This window comes from Xiphophorus hellerii, chromosome 5 (genome assembly GCF_003331165.1).
Source record: "Xiphophorus hellerii strain 12219 chromosome 5, Xiphophorus_hellerii-4.1, whole genome shotgun sequence".
NCBI classification, from domain to species: domain Eukaryota; kingdom Metazoa; phylum Chordata; class Actinopteri; order Cyprinodontiformes; family Poeciliidae; genus Xiphophorus; species Xiphophorus hellerii.
Genome location: NC_045676.1, coordinates 4,627,698 through 4,650,647, shown reverse-complemented (window position 1 = coordinate 4,650,647; position 22,950 = coordinate 4,627,698). Strand labels below are relative to the sequence as shown.

Genomic DNA, 22,950 nt, shown 5'->3' with positions numbered 1-22,950 from the left:
AAAAAAGAAAGCTTCGTAAACTCTGTAGCTGTGAAAACACAAACGGTTGCGATCACACCGCCGCTGTTTTTCCCGGAGGTTTCAGGTCAGAATGATGGACCATCGCTTTGTGAGGTAGCAGAAGCAGCAGCTAACAGTTGTTAGCATTGTAACTTCTGACTCGGCTGCATGGGTGTTGCTCCCCGCTCCACCGCTGTCAAATAAAACCACGAAGGGCGAACAGGTAGGACCGTTCAACAACGAGCCTTTAAGTTAGAGACTCATTAGAAAGTCAATTAAAATATATGTTTTTAAAAAGTAACGGATGCGGTGCCTCGTTTTCCCTTTGTCCATTAAAGGAACTCCACCTAGTAAAGTGACAGATTGAGAAAGTCTGACATCTGAGAGCGTGTAGAAAACTTAATAAGGTGCGCCCCTTTACAGCCAGCCGGTGGTTGGCCCGGTTGAAGTCATGGGGAGGTGGAGAAGGGAGGTGTTTAGCGCGTAAAATGTTTGATAGATGCTTGCGTGGTTTCTCTTCTGGTACTGCGCTTCCTTCCACAGTTTGGGGCTTGTCCTTAGTTTTGTGTGTGCAAATATGTGTCCCTCTGTGACACAATCCATTCATGTACAAGGGGAACTTACAAACTTCATACAGAAACAAATCCCAGGCTAAGTTTGCTTAGTCTGTTGCCTTTTTGCTGCAAGGTAACAATGCTACCACTGTAGTTTGCGTTCAACTAACGTTGATGAATCTATTTAAATGTTTATTTTAGTGCTAGTAATCGTGGTCATTAGGGCAGCACTGAACAATAAATGCATATCGAGAACAACCAACATGTAAGAAAACCTTTCTCTCTGTGTGTGTGTGTGTGTGTGTTTGTACGGAAACACCTCTGCTATGTTTATATCAATCACATGGTCGGTGTGGGTCTCTATCTCGAAATTAAGCATAAATTTCGCCTTCCTTGTGCGGCGCCTTGCTTGCTGGCTTACAAATGATGCGCGGCCATGTTCAAAGAGTATGTCCATGTGCGTGCGAATTCAGTCATTCGTATTTCCGTTTTGTGTTTGCTGGCGACTAACCATTCATTTATTTCAGTCATTCCGAGATTAAATATAAATACTTTAAATATAAAAAAACAGACACAAAATAGCAATTTAACATAAAGTACTTCCCAGAAGGCTGCTAAAAAGTAGTGTCAATACAGCTGCTTAGATTATTCATCTGCAAAAATATGCATAGAAGTGAAAGTAGTTCACTGTCATATTGTGCAATATTTAATGTTTGATCCAATTTCTAAGTTCATTTTTATAGACATTTATAAAACCAAACTGAAATAATATAGGGTGGTGGCATTTCACAATAGAAGATCTGTATTCATATTAGTATTATTAGAAATCACAAACTTTCAGTAAAATTATTTTGTGAATAATGAACCAAATGGCACAACACCACTACTTATTACATAAAACACAAACATGTAGTCACATCACTCTTTCAGTGCGCTAAGATACCAGTCGGCTCTGTGGAAACATTGGTATGCAAGTCTTTTATAAGATTTTTATTTTATTTTATTTTGTCTTTTATTCTTTATATGTTGTGTTGTCTATGTATCATCTTTGTGGACCACGAGTCTGTTGAATAAAGTAAATCTAAATCTAAATTAACACTACATAGTGCTGTAGAATAACAATTGGGATAAAATATAGATAGATGCTAAAAAAATTAATCTCTGTAATAACAAAGCATATTATACTATGAGTACAGAAAAAAGTTTCAAAATTATTTCTCACATTCTTTATGTGTAAGTCTCAAACCTAGCATTTAAACATGGGTGTGTATCGTTAAGACAACTGCTTTTTACTAATGGTATGCAGAATTTGAATGTATAACTAATAAGATATTGAATACAGCTATAAATTGTAACCAATCAGTCATTTGCTGTTGAGATAATGCCCTTATTGATATGCGACCCTGGGCACATACAGATGAAATGAGGCTCCTTCAGACCACGTTTCTAAAAACTGAACCATCTTGATCAATTGTACTCTTTGTCTTTCAATTGCGATATCTCAATGTCATCAAAGACAAAACTAAGATAGACACGTTTATTGTAGATAAATATGTAGATAAATATAAATAAATAAATCCTTTATAAACACACTTCTACTAGCAAAATTGTCCTTTTTTAACTTTAGGCAAGTAAATATCCGTTTTTGTTAGTGAAGGCACGGAACGTGTAATTGGAGACATGTTTGCTACCGAGCAGCTATTCAAGCGGACAGCTGCGCCGCTCAGTTGGATGTTTGTAAATGTGATTCATTTTAAAAACCTGCTTCGGGTTTCATCCAGATAAGTGTTAAAACTATAATATTACCAAAGACGGAAATAAACTGCTGCAGTGATATTCACAGCAGATATTATTACGCGGCCTCTGTCTTTTTGTTTGTCAGGGTTATTTTTGTTTACAGTGAGGCTAACCGCTGATGGACGTCATGGTCGGGTTTGCGTGCTGTCAACATTAATAAGCCTTCTGTGTTTGGCTGTGTTGGTCAGCTGCAATTTCATCCCATATACTAGCCTGGAATCTCACTCTGCTCAGAGTAAGTGTTGCACGTTTCTGAATATTAGGAAACAGAACCGAAAGTGCTCTGATATCAGGAATAACATAAATATATAAGATGGGATGGCATAATGAATATTCACCTTAAAATGCACTGATCTGGTTTCTGTTCAAGTTTGCAACCCGAACCGGAACTGAACTAATCATTACTGCAGAGCAGCACTAAAAATATTTTAGAGACACTAGCTTAAAATTAGAAAGTGAGCAGGCGATATTATTTTAAAGCCAAGTAAATATAATCCTTATTTCTATAACTATATAAAATCTGAGTGCATCCTAACATGGTATTTGCACCGGCAAAGTAGTTAAAGCAAGTTACAGCAAGTTGAAATATTGTATTTCACTTTCCCTTCCGTTTAGGGATGCCAAATACCAGTGCAAGGCCCAAGCATGGGAGGAGGGCCCGGAGGCGACGCAGAGTGGACCCTGCCAGGGACCAGCTGGTCTCCAGTTCCCTGGAGAGCGCCCAGCAGTGTCTGCTCAACCAGGATTATGGAACAGCTTTCGTCCATTACCTACTTGTGCTCAACCTTGCACCTGTTTTCAAGGACTTTGCACAGGTGAAGCATGCGTATAATACTTTCTAGACCAGCCTGCATACATTTTGTGGTTATAATCAAATTAGATTTATGAAGTATGGTATAAACGGAAATGTATAACTTTGATTTTGTACATTATTTTTTTTATTTCTGTTGAGAATAAAAGAAATATGCCCAGAGACACCCAACATGGCTAAAAACCATTAGTACCTCTTTGAAAAACTGTTACTCATAGTTGCATCCTCTACTGTACCTGTGCATATTTAAATGCTTCACTGTTTCCTAAAATGTGGGGGGGAGTTTGCAAAGCGATAGCTAATTTAGATGTTCTTTGGCACCTTTTGACTGGAAACTTTATTTGTTGAAAATACAGCATTGTTTTCTTGAGGATGATGATTATATACGCAGCTCCTAGAAATGTTGTCTTAGCTTCATGCCATGTGGTTCTCACTCTGTTCTCTTCACCATTTGCAGAAATTGTGTTTGTGTTCACATGGCTTAGCGGAACTAAATACAGAGAGCTGTTGTTTTTCAGGATTCTTTCAGGCTCACTCTGTTTAAATGGGCCGAAGAGTTGGACTCTGTGGGACGAATTCAGGAACTCTTCGACTGCTACGAACAAGCTCTGGAAATCTTCCCTGCTGATGAGGTCATCCTCAACAGCATGGGAGAACACCTTTTCCGGTACATGATTACATGTTCATGACTTTTTTTATCAATATTTGCAGCAGTATTCAGTTGAACAAGATCAATGTCATTTGTTTTACAATACAGAATGGGATTTAGAGATGAAGCTGCGGGCCATTTCCACAAGGCCTTGAAGATGAAGCCAGACTTTCCAGAAGCCAGAGAGAATTTTTACCGTGTTGCCAACTGGCTAGTGGAGCGCTGGCATTTCCTCATGCTCAACGACCATGGCAGGAACCGAAAGTACCAGCAGGCCATTCAGAAGGCTGTTCAGAATGGCTGCAAAACCGTACTCGATATAGGTACTGGCACTGGAATCCTTGGGTGAGACATTTTCCGTCACAATTTAAAGACCTGAACATTTTTTAAAGTTGTAGTTGTCTTAAAAAGCGAACAGTCCTTAGTCCTCGTGCCGGTGGTCGCAGGTTTGACTCCCGGCCTGGCGTCATTTGCCGCATGTCTTCCCCCTCTCTCATTACCCTCTTTCCTGTCAAACTACTTTCAAATAAAAACCACTAGAGCCAACAACAAAAAAATAAACAACCTACGTCTTGGTTTGGTATAAGTGAACTCTGGCTCCAAAAGCAGGAAGCAGACTACAGTGCAGGGCATTCTGGGTAAATACAACCAAAACAAATCCGTATGTCTAGCACTAGTGGGACAAGTTGCTCATAGTATTTTACCAGAGACAAAGAGAAGTTCTGCAACCACTAAAATCTGTTGCTACACTATTTTTGTTTACATCACGTGAAGAAGGAATCTCACTGAGTGTCTTCTTCATAGGTTTTTGTGTCGTTTCCTTCAAATCAAATCAAAATCAAATCAAATTTTATTTGTGTGCTTTACATCATAGCACACAAATATGCTGTGTTCTATCAAACACAGAAACACAATTAAACATAGAATCAACAATCAAAACACGACATTAAGTCAAGTTCCATCAATAAATTTGTAATCAGTAGTTCTTGGTCCAGTGCCATCACAGGCAAGGGTTTTTAATTAGTTTGGACACAGTGTAGTGTGAAAGCAAATCACCGCAGTTGAAAATGTAACAAATGTTACATTTTTGGTCCCCAATCGAACCCAGTCTACCAGTCTATCAGGTATGAAAACACCCTAAATCACTAACTGATTAAGTAACTTAATCAGATACAACAAAAAGTGCAGTTCTGATGCCTGTTTTCTGTCTGTTTAGTATGTGTGCTAAGAAAGCTGGTGCTGCTGAGGTGTACGCCTGCGAGCTTTCAAAGACAATGTATGAACTGGCCTGCGAGGTGGTGGCTGCTAATGGGATGGAGGGGAGCATCAAAATCCTCCATAAGAAGTCCCTTGAGATGGAAGTACCAACAGACATCCCAAACAGGTAGAAATTCTAGCTGCTGATATTGAATTTTTAGACATTACTCCACATATTAATTTTTTGTCTGTGCTCAGGGTCTCATTGGTGGTGACTGAGACTGTGGACGCAGGGCTGTTTGGAGAGGGCATCATAGAGAGTCTTATTCATGCCTGGCACCACCTCCTCCTGCCTCCAAAGGTATCGCTGTACAGAGCAAAGGTCATTTTTTAAGTGATATTTTGAGTGGAATGCCTTTAACACGCAGAATAAGGACAACTTTAATTTTGATGCCACAAGTCCCTGGAACGCAAAACAGTTTCAGATAGGCAGTATACGATGACACATTTCTGCAGGGCTGAAACGATTAATCGGATTAATCACAATTAATCAAATTAATCGCAATAAATCTGATTAATGCTGCCTCGGGGATACAGAGCGCTCACAGATTATTGAAATAATTGTTGAATAAGTTAGTTATCAATTTAATTGATAACTGGAGTATTCAGACTCCAAAAAAAAAAAAAAAACATATCTGTAGTAGTAATTAAGCCAAAACTATACAAATAATATATACATTTTTTGTCTAAGATAAAAATACCTTTGTCTGCAAATATGTTTTAGCCAAAATTTCTCAAGTTGGAGCTTCCACCAGTGTGGCCTGGGGTTTGTGGCCCTTTGAATGGTTTTGTTCGGCCTCTGATGACAGGTCAAGAATGGTAAAAACTTTGGCCAACAAATTGGAAAACAAATTGGAAATTATCTGTTTTTCTTTTAATAAGGTTCTTTTATGTTTTGGATCTTTATTGATATACAGATTTCACAAAAATCCGGTTTATTGTTCAGAAGGGAAAATTAAAAAAAATATATATATAAATCACAATAAACACATTTTCGCATGTATAATTTAATAAATTTTATGCCCCCCAGTAGTTCAGACTTGCCAATTTGGCCCTCAGGACAAAAAGTTTGGACACCCCAGTAGGTTGTAGATCAGCGGTGACTCTCACCAGATTTCTGCATGACTTGATCAGCCTCTCATGTGGTTCTGGGGGAATTTTGTCCCATTCTTTTTGGTTCATTGAAGTCTGCAGACATTAATTTTTGCACAGCTCATTAATCAGCATTTCAATCAGGTGGAGCTCTGGATTTTGATTAGGCCATTACATCACTTTATGTTTATGACTCAGTTTCATCCAAGCTCCAGCAGTCAAGACAGATGGTGCCACGTTTTACCTTCGAATACTTTATGCAGAGGAGTTTATGGTCAGGTGTCCAGGTCTGGTGGCTGCGAAATAAGCCCCAAGTCAGCAGCACTCAACCACTAATAATAGTTTATTTGTAGGAGTTGTTACTGCATGTATTCTCTGTTTGGTTTTCTCCAAACATGGAGCTTTTCATTATGGCCAAGCGTCTCTAATTTGGTCTCATTTGTCAAAAAGTTATTGTTCCAGAAGTCTTCTTGTTCTTTCACTTCAAACCTCAGGCAAACCTAGGATCATGCTCCATGTTTTTTTAGAGAGAGTCTGAGTCTTTCTCTTGTTTCCAGCCTAATTGTTGTTGGGGGTTTTTTTCTGAACAGTGCTGATTGATGTCTTTTCTCCCTAGTATGGTCTTAACACGCTCCACTAAGATGTGTAAAACATCAGCTTTGTGGTTGGGGACAAAAAAAAAAAAAGAAATCTATGAAGCAGCAATTGTTTTCCATGCACGGACCTGATTTCCTCTGAGGTTCACGTTTAATTGACTATTTTCTGCAGAGGGGTGAGGGTGAGTTTGGAGAAGATTCTGCCACAGGACGGGTCATCCCTGCTGGAGCCGCTGTGTTTTGTATGGCCGTCGAGTGCCTGGAGATCCGCCGGCATCACAGGTAAACTCCTGCGGTCACTTTGTTTACCCTGCTCTTTACAAACAGCAATCATGTCAAAATGCTTCAATTTTATTTGAAATGATTATACCAGCATGCACAGTGGAAATGTCTTACATTGCATGCTGAGATGAACTCCCCACACATTGTTTTGTCTGCTTGTCTCTGTGTTTTGGTTCAGGTGGTGTGCTGCAGAGGTGGGTGGTCTGTCCATGGCGGCAGCAGGGGAACTCCGCAGTCCGGTGAGCTGCAGCCCTGAGCAGGATGACTCCACAGAGCCGTACACCACAGAGAGGCTGAGCCGGCTGTCTGGGGGATACAGAGCGCTCACAGAGCCGTTCACGGCCCTCACCATAGACTTCAACAATGTTCAGGTGACAGAAAAATCACTTTCTGAAGCAAAAACAGATTGTAAAATCTCAGACCATCTCAGACATATTATTCTTATATTTTAGTTTATTAGACGAATTTAGAAAATATTTCAGAGATAGGAAGTAAGTCAGAGTATGTGACATTGAGATTTATGCCCTCAATTTAAATAACTAAGCAATTTTTTTATTCCCTTTGGTTATTTCAAGCATTTTTAGTGTTCCTCAAATATCCTGCTTATGAAATTGAAATAATTTATGTTATTTATATTTAAAGTGGAAAATTTAAATGGCTTCAAATATAAGTTGAAGATTTTAAGTAAACTTTTGTTGACTTTGTCATCAGGCTACCTTCAACGAAAGCATTAATATTCTGACTTGATATAACCTTGAAATAGCAATTGCCTAAACATGATAAGAATTTTGGTTTTCACATTAAATTGCCATTCATGATATTTAGAAGAAAAAAAACAACAAAAAATCTGTCTGTATTGTTAGAATTGCTATTTTTACTATTTTCTCCATTTTCTGAACAAATCAGTAAATTTGTTTTCAGTTTTGTGATTAAAATTTCACTTTTTCATGTGATTGGTGTCCTAAAGAAGTGTATTGTGTTTTTCAATAGCAGTATTTGTGTTTGTGGGGTGATGATTGCTCTGATACGTAGTCAGAGTTGCCTGAAAATAAGTGATAAATACTTATCAATTTTATTGTGATTAAACTTTAAGTCCACATCACCCACTTTGAACAAGAGTTTGCAACAACTAGATGCAGTATTTGTGCTTGTGTAGACCACCATTGTCTATAAAATCCATCACTACCCACCCTTTTGGAGATATTTTTGTTTTGAATACTAGTTAAAGTCTTGTTGGTCTCTCCTTTGATTCTGATGATTGTGAAACTCCCAGGAACTGGAGGGCCTGAGCTCCAGGGAGGTGCGAGAGATGCAGTTGCCCGTCACTCAGGAAGGAGAGCTGGATGCTCTGGCTGTTTGGTTCCAGCTCCACCTGGACGAGGAGAACAGTCTGTCCACCGGACCGCAGGAAGACACCTGCTGGGAGCAAGCCATCTACCCTGTCCACAGTGCAATGAGTATGATGGACAAATGTTCTTTATGTTTTCACAGTATATGTTTTGTTTTATTATTTATCACCATCTGGTCTTCATGCGTTTTTATCTTTCAAACTTTTGTTGTGCTCTTTGATCTTTGGGGGGGTTTATTTCACATATTTTAGTCAAGATGGAGGCGTAACAGGTATCAAAGTGTCTAAAGATCCAATAATCCAAAAAATAGGTTCTTTGTTATGTTTCAACATGGCACTAGTTCATCTCTTGAGCCTAGGAGCCTTTTTACAATTAGAAGGTCAGAGTTAAATGGAAATTATCAAGTACTCAAATGAAACAGAATAAAAAAGTAAAGAAAACCCAAAGGGAAACTTTCATAAAACATATTGTTGACCATCAGAGGAAAAGACAATGTCCACAGATTTTCCTCTCTGAAATCATTGGAAATCAAACAGAATGTTGGTTTAACATTTGAACTTCATTTATACTCATTTGGAAACTTGTACAAATGGCTAAAATTGTAGCCACCGGTTACAGTAACTTCTGTAATCTTAAAAGGTTGCATTAAAGATATGAGATTAAAATTAGATGACTATTGTACAGTATCTTGATACATAAAGGCCTTTTGATTCACTTTGTTGTGATTTCAGAGAGCGCCGAGCTGAAGAGCTGCTGACATTAGGTGACATGTCCCAGTTGCAGACCAGACTGCACAGCATGTCTCTCCTCTGCTAATTAGTTCAAACGGGCTCAAAGGAGGCGCCACCTTTCCCAGGGATGATAAACATCCGTCACCCAGCACGCCTTGAAATTCTGCGACTCTCTTTAGTGTTTATGAAATTTTAATGAGCAGTAAATCTGCATTTTCCCCCAAATACGTCTGACGAGCTTCGAGATGACGTGAACAGATGGTATCCCAGTAGGAGCCCTCTCATTGTCTGCTCTCCTGGATCTCTTTTCACAATGAGGATGATCAAATTCATTTAATTATTCATTTAATGATAAATCAACATTTGTGAAGTGCAGAATTGTGAAGTGGAATGAAAAGGATATGTGGTTTTCAAAATGTTTTTCAAATGAAAAAAAAAAATTGTTTTGCTACCGTTGTGAAGTAAACATCATTTTAAACTTTGCTCATATATAAAATGAGATTTTGCCAGTATTCTTGAATTATTTGTTCATTTTCATCTCTTAATGTATTTCCATTATTGCATAAAAAAGGGTTAAATTAAAAATCATCAGAATGTGGCAATTTTATATTGATTAATTGATAACTAAGATAATCGTTAGTTTCTGTCCTAATTGACTGTAGATTAAAAATATATTACGTTTAATTTTGTAGCTGTATAATCAGATGAAGTTAAATGTTTTCCCTGTTTTCCGTTTTGCAGGTTTTGGGCTAAAGCCTCTGGATGAGCTGATAGTTGAAGTTTCCTGCCGAGACACCTACCTGAGGCTCAGCTGCGTCGCCGTACTGAGAGAAGGTCACAGAATCTACCTCGACAAGCGCACGGACTTCCCCAACTCTTTCAAACCTATCCCAAACCCAAACCCAGAGGTGGAACTGTGCAGCGAATTAGCGTGCCTCCAGACGAGTCAGAGTGAGTCCGAAGACTTCTGCATGCTGGAGTATTCAGAGATGGCGCTCTTAAACAATCAGGATTACCATCAGAGTTTTTGCTCCGCGTTGACCAAGCTCATCTCTGAACTGAAGGTTAAAAATCGAAATCGAAATACGGTTGGCACGGCTTCCTTTGTGGCGGATAGCAGTTTGCTCTACGTGCTGGATGTGTCTGAGGGCTTCTCGCTGCTCTCCCTCATCGCAGCCCACCAGGGTCAAGTAAAAGCCTACAGCACTGTGGAGAAGAGCAAGCAGCAGAACGTCTTGAGGAGACTCGCTCGCTCCAACAACATATCTGAGCAGCATCTGGAGTTCTGGCTGAACCACACAGAGGACGAGCAGGGGATGTTACAGCGGCCGTCCCATGAGAAGCTGTGGAGCGCCATCATCCTCGACTGCGTGGAAACATGTGGGCTCGTTAGGCAGAAGCTGATGGAGAAAGCTTCCCTGGCCAGGTCAGGACTAGAGTATTTGTTTTAGTCCACAGTAGCTTCAAAATATGACCAATCTGTGTGCCTGAGTGTTCAGATTGCTTCATTTCAAGATAAAAACGCCCCTTGTTTCAGTTTTTTTGGTTTCGCTTTTAAAAATAAGCAATTGAGTCACATTTTTTGCTTATATTCAGATTATCATGTTATTGTCAGGGTTTATTTTCACTCTGCAAAAGTATGGAATGTATTTATGTTATACACTGCCTGGCCAAAAAAAAAGTTGCCACCAAAAAATGGTCACACTCTCTAATATTTTGTTGGACCGCCTTTAGCTTTGATTACAGCCCGCATTCGCTGTGGCATTGTTTCAATAAGCTTCTGCAGTGTCACAAGATTTATTTCCATCCAGTGTTGCATTAATCTTTCACCAAGATCTTGTATTGATGATGGGAGAGTCTGACCACTGCGCAAAGCCTTCTCCAGCACATCCCAAAGATTCTCAATGGGGTTAAGGTCTGGACTCAGTGGTGGCCAATCCATGTGTGAAAAAGATGTCTCATGCTCCCTGAACCACTCTTTCACAATGTGAGCCCGATGAATCCTGGCATTGTCATCTTGGAATATGCCCGTTCCATTTGGGAAGACAAAATCCATTGATGGAATAACCTGGTCATTCAGTATATTCAGGTAGTCAGCTGACCTCATTCTTTGGGCACACAATGTTGCTGAACCTAGACCTGACCAACTGCAGCAACCCCAGATCATAGCACTGCCCCCACAGGCTTGTACAGTAGGCACTAGGCATGATGGGTGCATCACTTCACCTGCCTCTCTTCTTACCCTGATGCGCCCATCACTCTGTAACAGGGTAAATCTGGACTCATCAGACCACATGACCCTCTTCCATTCCTCCAGAGTCCAATCTTTATGCTCCCTAGCAAACTGAAGCCTTTTTTTCTGGTTAGCCTTACTGATTAGAGGTTTCTTACGGCTACACAGCTGTTCAATCCCAACCCCTTGAGTTCCCTTCGCATTGTGCGTGTGGAAATGCTTTTGAGTTCACAATTAAACATACTCCTGAGTTCTGCTGTTGTTTTTCTTCGATTTGATTTGACCAAACGTTTAAGTAATCGCCGATCACGATCATTCAGGATTTTTTTTCGACCACATTTCTTCCTGGAAGACGATGGTTCCCCACCATCCTTCCAGTTTTTAATGATGCATTGGACAGTTCTTAACCCAATTCTAGTAGTTTCTGCAATCTCCTTAGATGTTTTCTGTGCTTGATGCATGCCAATGATTTGACCCTTCTTAAACAGACTAACGTCTTTTCCACGACCACAGGATGTGTCTTTTGCCATGGTTGTTTAAGAAATGAGGAGTTACTCATTGCATCAGCTGGGGTTAAATAACTTGTTGCCAGCTGAAAGATAATCGCCTATGCAGTACTTATCCAATAGGAGGCTTGTACCTATTTGCTTAGTTAAATCCAGGTGGCGACTTTTTTTTTGGCCAGGCAGTGTATATATAAATGTAAATATATTTTTAGATCCCATGTATAAATCAGATGTGTCCAAAGTGCGGCTTAGGAGCAATTTATGGCCCTTGGGATAATTTTGTGTGGACCCAACCACAGTTCGAGTATGGTACAAATTTCGCCTGAGATTTTTTAGAATGAGATTTTTAATGACAAGGTTATATCTTCTTAAACAGAACATGTTACAATTTTTTTTTCATTTTTTACTTTTTTTCCCCTCTATTTTCAGTCGTGCCACATACATCCAACCACTTTTTACTCGACTTGGATACAGTGATATATTATGCAGGGGTAAATACAGCAAAGGTTTTAGAAGAAAATTCTCATTTTTGTACATGTGAATAAGCTAAAAACATTTTATAGACCAGCAGAATCGAAAGTAATTACCGCAAAAGGTTTAATAATATTAAGGCAAACATAAAATATTGCAGGTTTAGTTTATTGTGTTGGTACAAGAGAAAGAATTGGATTTTTAAATGGGGAAAAGAACATTTTTGTCCCTTGAGTACTTTGGACAATTGTTGCAAAAAGTTTGGACACCACTTGTCTGAAAGTTGTCTGTCTGTCTTTTGATCATTCAGTAGTTTTTAAGGCTCCATAGATGAAATTTTGTAAATATACTTTAAAAAGTCGCTTTAAAAGGACTCCACTCCAGGAATGTTGACATAAAAAGCTTGTAAAAGATGTGCATTTCTTTATTTTTCTCTTGTTTACCATGTTAGGTTTCTACTGGAAGAAGGAGGGCGTATTTTCCCAGAGAAGATTGTTGTATACGGTATGCTTGTGGAGTCTGACACTTTGTTGCTGGAAAGTGCTGTCCAGGGCCGGGAACCTACTCTGGGATTTAATATTGCTCCTTTCATTAATCAGTTCACTGTAAGTATTCCTTTAGAGTCCTCCATCAACTGGCTTTAACTTTTAAAATGTTTACTTTGCTTGTAAAGGTCCTAAAGTTGCATTTTCAGTTCAGCATTCAATTTTTAAGATGATTTTTGATAATTTCTTGTTCCACTTTTTATTCTGAGTCATACATTATTAATTAGATTAAAGCCTCGTGTTTTTTTCCTTACGCTGCCATAAAATGTTTGGGTATTGAAAACACCGTTTGTCCAAATGTGGGGAAATTGAATGCATATAGTGAATTTTAAGTCTTGCCATGTCTGACTTTTGATTGGTCAATGTTTTTAGTGTAAAATAATGATGGACATAGAATTTATTTTTTCCTTAAAACAGGATACATAACTTTTTAGAATCAGATTGAGGTTTATTGACCAAGTTTATGGACAGAATCAAAGAATTTGACTTTGGTTTCACACACTAGGTGTATAGACCTCACTGTTTAGTTTTATTTTCTCTCCCGAACTCCTGATCATGGTGAAGATGAAAAATGAATGCTAGCTCTTTGTGCTCTGAGATACCTAAAATATTATCAGGTGAATCAGTTAAAGTAGAAACACTTAACATTCAATTTGGAGGTGATTGAGGCTTCATCGGAGCAGACAAAGGAGTTGCATTGTGTAGCAAGAGATAAAGTAGCAGTGGTGCATATTTAGCATCTCAGACATTCCAATGGTTTTTTTGTTAAATTTTCCTCAAAACAATCCACAGTAGGCTGACTTACAAAGAGAGATGATTTCCAGATTATGGTGCTGTGTGTATAAGAAGGCAATGCTGAAGCATTTTCTACTTTAGGTTGTGTATTTTTCTAAGCCAGAGGTCAATGACTTTTCTATTTAAAGAACCTCTTTTGTCCCCTCTACTACAAAATAACATTTGCCTAGAGCTGCAAAAAACAATTTTCTAAACATTTTTATGAAAGCTAACAAAATGCAACTAAAATGTATTTCTATTTTCAGATTTTAAAACAAAGTGAATCCTCTTATTACAAAAAGCTATTTTGTAGAATGATTTGAACCTTTTTTGTATAAATATGGAAAATGAAGAAAGAAAGGTAGCATAGTCTGCAAATAGTAACTTTTAAGAGTCAGTTGTAGATATAAAAAACATATAATCAAAAACATTTCCATCTAGAGAAGTAGCATTACTGCACCATGGGAATTATGGTTGCAGCTATTTTAATAATCCCATTTAAAACAATGTTTAGGGTATATATCTGATTTGACTTTTTAGTATACCTTATATATATTGCCTTAAGACAGACATCGGATGTTCGGAAGTGCTCAGTTAATTCGTTAGTACTACGAGATTACATTTTTACATGCTTTCTTAAGGTTGAATAATCAGCATTAACACATATTATTGAACATATACAGGATTTTCTGTGGTTGGTTTAACACCACTCTAAGTAAATGGACTGTTGCACTACAATATCCAAAGAAAACCATATTTCAACTAATGCCTTTTCCAGTTAAGCAAGCAATTCTCCCAGAATACTGATGTCTAGAATTGTGTTTTCTTTGCTCCTCTTGGATTTGCGCTTCCCAGCTGCCAAATTCCTACAAATTCCTTTTCTTTATTTGGTCTGGAAATACCAGTTTTCCTCCAGCGCCATGTTTGCGCTCGTAAGTCTGCTGACCTCTCATGGGGGACGGCTGTTTGTTCTAGCAGATGTCTTCTCTTTGAAGCCATCAATGGTAGGCACATCTAAGCCCTACTATCACATAAAACACATCTTTGCTCCATTAGAGAAAGTTACATAAATAAGGAGTATATGCTCATAATCTGAAACAGCAGCCAAGACCAAGAAGTTTACATGCATTCATCCTCTGTATGCATGTTATATGCATTTGGAGATTTTGGGTTCAAATATTTACATACACCCCTACTACTATTTGGATAAATGTTTCTTAGCAACTTAAACTTTAATCACCAGCTGGATGTTTGCCCACTGTTTGTGTCAGAAATAAGATGTATTTGAATTGGTTTCTATATTATTTATTTACCAGCCCTGTGTGTAATTTTGCTCCCATGTGAATTAGAGAAAGCTCATACATCCTAACCTGCTCCTTGTTTTTCCAAATGAAATGTCACATCTTGCAGGTTCCGGTTCATGTTTTTTTGGATTTCTCCACTCTGGAGTGCAGACATCTCAGTGAGGCTCTGGAGCTCTTTGTTCTGGACCTCATGGATGTCAACAAAAACTACACTGAGAGGGAAGTCAAGGTAAAACATGCATTATTGATACAGCCCAAGGTGTCAAGAGAGTCATTTATTTTTGGAGTTTTTATCCCAAAACAACAGTTTTATAGTGAAATTACTCTCCCACTACGCACTGATTCCTATCTCACACAGGTGCAGACCACCTCTGGAGGCAGGGTTACTGCGGTTCCCTTCTGGTACCAGATCCATTTGGACCCGGATGTCAGCGTCAGCACCCTCAGCCGGAACTCCCACTGGAAGCAGGCCGCTGCCGTTCTGCAGGATCCCCTGCAAGTCCAAGCTGGAGACTGGGTCCGTCTAGCTGTGAAGCTGCACAAGAGCACCATCTCCATCTCCGCTCATTTAGACAACGCTCCTGTGCAGATGGACTAAAACCTATGTGGTATCGTCATTTTATACATTTTGAGGAGAGCTCCATTGTTACAGAGACTGCAGGAAATCTATTATGACACGTTTTTTTTATTCTGGTAAGAAAATATTAAGCTGTAGTTTTTTTTTTAGCAATGACCTGCATGACAAAGTTTTTAAGTGCCCTTGTGACGGAACTGCGATAGAATTTTCTAGTAATGTTTATGTATGAATAGTTTCATAGTACATATAAAATGTACTGTGGCATTGAAATTGTCCTTATGGACCAGATGTTAAAATGTTTATTATGAAAACTGCATCGCAAAAACAGAATTTTACCAAGTAGTTTTGGTCTAATATCTACTCCAAATATCTTGGTACACCTGAAATAAGACAAAACTAACTTACAAGTAACTTTTCAGAATGATATAGGAGGTTGTTTTAAGTGAATAATTTCTTAGAATTGATGAAAAGGTATGAGTTAGAAGTGAAATAATCTGCCAGTGGAACTAGACAAAATTACTTGGTAAGATTTTGTGTTTTTGCAGTGTATTCACCAATGCATGTGGAATTCTTTTAATACACAATGAAAAACTTGTTTTTGGTCATTTTTTATTGATATTTACATTTTACATTTCATGAGTGTAGTATTTACATCAGATTTGATATATTCCAGTAAGGTTTATGTATAAAAAAAAGGCAACAACATGCATGAGCTCAGGATTATAGACGTCAAGTTGTTGTATGTTATTTTGAAAATAATGTCGTCAGCAGGCCTGAACAAATCCATGTTCTAATCACCATATTAGTGGAAAATAATTAAAATATTAAAGGGAAAAACATCTATTCAAGATGTAGTTATGAAAAAAATGAATTGGTGTTGCCCATATTTGATAAACTAATGAGAAAAATCAATAGAAAGAGGTTCCAGGGTGGAAAAATGAATCAGATTCTGACTACATGTGAAGTTGTACAGACTAAAGCATTTATAGTATCTGAACTACAGAGAGCTGATTGTACTACTTCAAGTTGAGTTCTGTATGTTCTCACATTTAGTGTTTCTGTATCTACTGACACCATTATAAAATGCAGTACACACTGAGTGTGTTCATCTTGCATTGATCTAATATACCCATGCAAACAGTTTGCATACACAGAGAAAAATGTTGCCTTTTTACTTCATTCCTTGATCTGGAAACATTTTTATTTTAAAATTGGAATCTGTCTCTTTAAAAAGCTCCTTCTCTGACAGCTCACCTTCAGGACATCATGACAACAATTCTCCTTCATTATATTGTCTATAATCATTCTGTGAAGCTTTTCACTAAGAAGTAGTTAGCAAAAGCTCAGCAGACGCGCGGTTCCATATGTTTGCTAACTGCAGTTGTCTCTAGTCCAGAAGAGCTATGACCAAGCATTTAGGCACCCCCGAATAGTTGCCATGGGAGACACAAGAATTGCTCAAACATGTATGAAAGAGTCAAGACAACACTCCGAGTAGGTTTTTGATGAGGAAATATACCATGATATAAAGCACTTAAAGGTCAACTTTACATAATAACTCTCCTTTAAGTACCTTAATGTGGCCTCCTGAATGCTATAAAGCCCTGCAAGTCCAGAACATCCTAATAAAAAGAACATTTGAAAGCTGCTCATCTGTCAGACTTCATATAAAGACGTTGCTAAGAAAGAATGATTTGAAAGGCTACAGAAACAATCCTGGGTGCAGACATGCTCCTGGCTTTATAACGGCTATAATGGATTTATTGTGGGAACTTTGAGCACAAGCTTTTTCTCCCTTTCCTCATACAATATAAAATAGTAAAATGCGTGTTAATAACACATGTAAGACCCAATCTTCGATAGAACATTCATACAGCTGTCATTAACGGAGAGGTCCTTTTCATTTTTCACCGGCTGAAAAATGTCTTGCTGATTTCAATCAGCTTTAGTGTCATTTGTTTGCCTAAGCTTTGGACCTGGGACCTGCCCAGTCATATAACAATAGACCAACCTAAGTGATGACTATGAGATCCGCCTCTTCTGGTTCTTTGGTATAATTCGTCCTTACATTATCTTGGTTTGAGTCAGTTCTAGCCTCATGGCCTTCTTCCCACACAGCCGAGTCCAACCCTGCAGGCGCCGATAAGGAATGCGGTGTGAGGGTTCTTCCAAGCCCCTCGTACTGACCTTGGTTGCTTGCAGCTTCCATGATGGCATCTTGAGACGCCGAAGACAGAAGCCCAGAACGCTCACCGTCATTCTGCGCCTCGCCAAAATACGACTTCTTTGGGCGACCCATGACTGTCCTTCCTAGAAACGAGTCCACAAAGAAAACACATTCAAGGATTTTACGAAACTTGTTTCCAAAGATGTCTGAAGAAAAGGTGCATCTTAGTGAATTTATTTCACTAATTCAACCCTAAAAGTGTATTTACCCAATGATTGAATTTCAAACAGATGTTTTCAAGGTTTGGAAAGTGCTTGATCTCTGTATGATGTCCTTTAAAGTGCTTGACATTCAAACTGCACAGTTTGGTAATAAAGTTCAATCTAACGTTAACTAAAACCTACATTTGGAAAGAGTTATTTATAGTTGAAACCAGATATTTAATAAGGTTTTTTTCTTACTATCTAAAGTTAAATCAAAGTAAACTTCGCTTTTTAAGTCTGAATTACCAAAATTATTTATATGAGCTGAATGCCTAAAAAACATAAGACATTTTTTTGAGATTTTTTTGTAACTTTCTCAAACAAGTCAGTTGTATAGCGTCTGTGAGAGACTTTTCAGAACATAAAATTTTGTTATATTTTAGTTTACCTTATTCTTGTTACTACCACAAGACATTAATAACAATAATAAATTAGCCTGACATTTCTGTTTACATTTTTTTATTGATTTTATGCAATATTTTAACTTTCTGGTACATTTTGGATTTTCATTCTTTGTAAGACATAATCATCAAAATTACAAAAAGTAAAGGCTTGAAATATTTTACGCAATGTGTAATGAATCTATATAATAGATGAGTCTCACTTTCTGTAATGAAATCTTTTTCATGACATTCGAATTTTTTCATGTGCCTGGACTAAAAATCCCTTTTTATTGCTTGTATATTAATTAGTGGTGAGAATCAATCTCTGTGTTAATTGCAAGGTATGGAATTAACTGACTCACTGCAATGAATCACATTTTAATCAAAGAATTTGGCAACATTGTTTTTGAAATATATCATCACACTTTGTGTTATGACTCTATATAATGAGCTATAACATTGAATAAGTTTATGGAAATAAATTCACTGATTCATAATTTTCTAGTTCAATGAGATGCACCTGCAAATCAGCGAACATGAAGGACTTACCAACATTACGAACTTGTTCAGAAATATCTGCTCTGACATCTGAGATGTCCCACATGGCCATAAAAGAGTCAAAGCAGGAGACCTCCTCTGCCTCCTGGATGTAAGGTTTGTAGGTAAAGCTGAAGTGATGAGCGATGGCTGCGAGAAACATCTCGACACAAATGATGAAATCCTGAAGGAAACAATGCAGCTTGGTTTGTTTCACAACAGTGTTAAATGATTAGGTATTTCAGCTGCGTTTTAACAATGTTGCCTACCTGTAAGCCAGTAGCAACAGCCTCCACACTCTGCCAGTCCCAGGTACGTGTCTCTGAGATTATTCCCACTTTTACCAGCAAAGCAATCAGCACAGCTTGCCTGGGAACATTTACAAAGCCTCGGTTTCCTCAAACAGATACAGATTATCTATACGTTGACATGAAATATCAGTAATAAAGAGAGATTTACCAAAAAGAGACGAACACCACCATTTTGACACACAAAAATTTCCCCACTGGTTTGATGGGACTCAGCTCATCCCTCAGAGCCCGGTAGAACAGAACCAGGCAGTACATTGCAAACTGGAACAAAATGAGAAATGTCAACAAAAACCTAAAGTTTCATGCAGCCAATTATTTGAAAGAACAGCAACATATTTACCAGCTGTGACATGTTGTTGAAAATAACCAGGTATGTCCAGGCATTTTTAAAGCTAAAATTGCCTTCGTCGTAAACGCCACACAGCTGACAGATCCTAGGAAGAAACACACGCATCACTATATCACATGCCAAATAATTAGAGTTAAGAATGAACAGGGTGCCACAAAATTAGAATTTACTTACAAAGCGATCACTGTTGTGACGGGTCTTACCACCGTGTACTGCAGGACTCCCAGTTTACATCGCAACAGCAGCACCCTGGTTAAACAAGAAAAGAGAAAAAGTTATTAAAGACGAGGCCAAACTACCAATGGGCATAAGCCTTCGTAAAAATCATCAGAAACGCAAAGTAAGAAATATTCAAACTGAATTAGAAATTATAAAATTAAATAAATGTATCAGCAAATGCTACGTGGAAAGTTTTAGCCTAGTCTATTAAAATGTATATAAATGTTTCACATACAAGACCTAAATATTACATTAAAAAAGTCAGGTGGTCTTCAGTAAGTGTGAAGTGTTGTCTGACGTGAACAACAACAAACTATTCAATTAACAAATTCAGTAGTCACATGGATAACCTTATAATGATTATAACAAACTGATAAGTTCATGGTTACTACCTGAAAAATGTCCAGGTGTTGTGGCTGCAATAAGCCAAATTAAACCAAAGTTCTGTTGCGTTCAAAATTTTCTGGAATTGCCTTTATGATCCTTCCCAGATTGATTGACTGCCATTCTTAATGTCTCTCTTAAAGTTGCTGACATCGTTCCTTCGTCACATTGTGGAAAATCACCAGACTACCAAACTTGTTTAAAGAGTTATTTACACTTGTTTATGATTACTTAATAAGCAGTACTCCGATGTTGTTTTGTTTCTGCTGCAAGTTGGCTCAACTTTGACGCGCAAGACGTAACCGGTAAAATCCGGTTTAGGATTTTCAAAATAAAAGATCCAGAAGTAGTTCATTATTTCTTGCGCGGCCCGGTACCAATTGGTCTGCGGACCGGTATCGGTCCGCGGCCCGGTGGTTGGGGACCACTGCTTTAACTAATAGTATCACAGTGGGAAGCGTCATATTTTTTTGTTACAACTGTAAAACTGGTTTTATTATTATTATTATATTATTAATGGAACTCACTCTCCCATTGGCCAAGGTGGGCAGCAGCAGAGCGGTGGGAGATGCTTCTGCTGCTCCTGGACCTCCAGTATCATCACCAAGCTGGGATACTGACGCTCCAGGTAGTTAAGCAAGAAAGTCATGAAGTTATAGATGACATAGGCCTCGTAGCATTCTCTGCACGTGTCCACATAAATTGCTATACTGGGGTACTTTAGCGCAATCCACTGGAAAAAAACAAAAGACAACTGCCTCAGGCAATTCTGCAGAGAATGTCATACTTCTTATTCTTATAATCATATTTAAGAACTATGCATGTCAAATAAAAACACTTTTTTTTTAAATAATTTGACTCACGCTGTCCAAGCTGTAAATTGGGACCATCCATAATATCCTGAAATAATAAAAACAATTGTGAGAATAGTAAAAATATTGTTTAAAAAATTCAGTACTTTGTTGGGTTTTTGTAGCAGACGTGTCTTACCTGATAATAGGCTTCTGGAGCTCTGGTTGGGTGTAGTGCACCAGATGCTGGAGAATGCCCCATAATGATATAGGTATGGTCATGAAAACAAAAATCCCAGCAATGAACCATGCTTTGTTGTGAGTTCCAACCTGTTATTAGATGAAGAAAATTGCATAAATAGAAATATAGTGAGTCAGATTTCATTTGGGTCAGCTTTCATAACATACAGACTAGCAACGCAACAGCTAGCCATCAGCTGATGACTGAACTTCAAAGGATAAAGAGTTTTGGAAAACTTTCAGATTAAAAATTTATAAGCTTTTTAACACATAATCTCAGGTGTTCTGGTTCTGGTCTACTCTGCATTCCCCAAACCAGAGCCAAACATGGAGAAGCAGCATTCAGTTTTATGCTCCTCTAATCTGGAAGAAGCTTCCAGAAAACTGCAAAACAGCTGAAACTGAGTTCCTTTGAATCAAGACTAAAAATCCACCTGATTAGAGTTATCTTTGATTAGTGGTAACTGGATCATTGATCAATATTTTGACTATTAATATTTGTAATGGTTATTACTTATTTCATAATTGATGACTATATAATGTTTTTATTACGTAAAACACTTTGAACTGCCTTGTTGATGAAATGTGCTGTACAAATGAACTTGACTTAATTGTGTTTAACACAACAGAATACACGCAGCATGTCTATTAAGAAGCTGACTACCTGAGCAGATTGCCTAACTAATTACACCGGTGCTACTCTATAAAGAATTGAACAGTAAAAAGGTACAATATTCCATGTTTAAAAACGTACAACTAAATTAATTTGCTGTTTATTAAATATGTTTCTTAAGTCTTTGTATCACAATAACCATTACGTGTTGCATATAATGTGTTGTGGGAACCTAATTATTAGGTTGAAATAATTATGAACAATGAAAATGAACTTACCCCAGATTTCTGTAGCTCCCAGATGACCAGCGGTAAGACGACAATTAGCAACAAAATATACAACACAACGACCAGCGGCCGAATCCATCTTCTCCAGTTCCCACAGGAGCAAGGCATCTTGTCATGCAGTCACCACAGGGCCTTTAAAACAGTCCCCCGATCCGATGACAAACACAGGAACCTGTAGCTAAAGCCTTTAGCTTCTGTAGCAGTTAGTCTCCCATTAACATACCCCAAATGTCTCACTTAGTGCTTTCCCAGCAAATCTTTCTATTCTACATCTACGCGGTAAGTCCTTCTCTAACTCCGCGTTTCACTTAAGAAGGTGCAGCTGGTATTTTATTAACAACTCATGTGACTCAAGTTTGCTAACGTTAGCTCGTCAGCTGATTCACCATGTAAACAAACCGATCGAGGATCCATGCTTCCTGGAAGAGTTAAAGCTACAGACTAATAAACACGTCGGATTAAAAACTACAAAATCATTGTATACTTTTTTTTAAAAAAAACAATAACAGACTTTAAACCAAGTTAACGTTGGTAGGTACTAAAAGTTTCTTATCAAGTAGTAACCGTAACTAAACATCCTCTTCCGGGTTTCTTTGGTTACACTTCCGCCATTCAATTTGATTGGACACTGAGTGGGTCCGCTCGTTGTCAATTCGCCGAATGAAGTAAAGTAGAGGCAAAAAAACAAATATCTATCTATCTATCTATCTATCTATCTATCTATCTATCTATCTATCTATCTATCTATCTATCTATCTATCTATCTATCTATCTATCTATCTATCTATCTATCTATCTATCTATCTATCTATCTATCTATCTATCTATCTATCTATCTATCTATCTATCGTTTTTCCAAATAAATTTGATCAAATATA

At 38.0% G+C, this 22,950-nt stretch overlaps 2 protein-coding genes across 3 annotated transcripts; one reads left to right on the top strand and one right to left on the bottom strand.

Moving 5' to 3' along the window:
• Positions 1-111: 111 nt before the first annotated feature.
• Positions 112-16,123, top strand: prmt9 (protein arginine methyltransferase 9). Of its 2 annotated transcripts, none has more exons than XM_032562203.1 (13): positions 112-223; positions 2,967-3,166; positions 3,681-3,829; positions 3,920-4,156; positions 5,028-5,195; positions 5,267-5,369; positions 6,929-7,038; positions 7,217-7,409; positions 8,312-8,495; positions 9,860-10,544; positions 12,780-12,933; positions 15,058-15,180; positions 15,310-16,123. In XM_032562203.1, exons 2-13 carry the CDS (start codon positions 2,969-2,971, stop codon positions 15,547-15,549), a joined length of 2,544 nt encoding a protein of 847 aa, XP_032418094.1. In that variant the 5' UTR covers positions 112-223; positions 2,967-2,968; the 3' UTR covers positions 15,550-16,123. The 2 variants fall into 2 exon arrangements, with proteins under 2 accessions (XP_032418094.1, XP_032418093.1); XM_032562202.1 differs by lacking the exon at positions 112-223 and adding an exon at positions 1,703-2,586.
• tmem184c (transmembrane protein 184C) lies at positions 16,121-22,675 on the bottom strand. Its single transcript, XM_032562205.1, has 10 exons — positions 22,064-22,675; positions 21,132-21,262; positions 21,005-21,041; positions 20,669-20,874; positions 19,713-19,787; positions 19,530-19,623; positions 19,338-19,450; positions 19,148-19,247; positions 18,891-19,062; positions 16,121-17,838 (listed from the first exon to the last, which is right to left on the bottom strand). The coding sequence occupies exons 1-10, from the start codon at positions 22,178-22,180 to the stop codon at positions 17,540-17,542; spliced, it is 1,344 nt and encodes a 447-aa protein (XP_032418096.1). The 5' UTR covers positions 22,181-22,675; the 3' UTR covers positions 16,121-17,539.
• Positions 22,676-22,950: the final 275 nt, after the last annotated feature.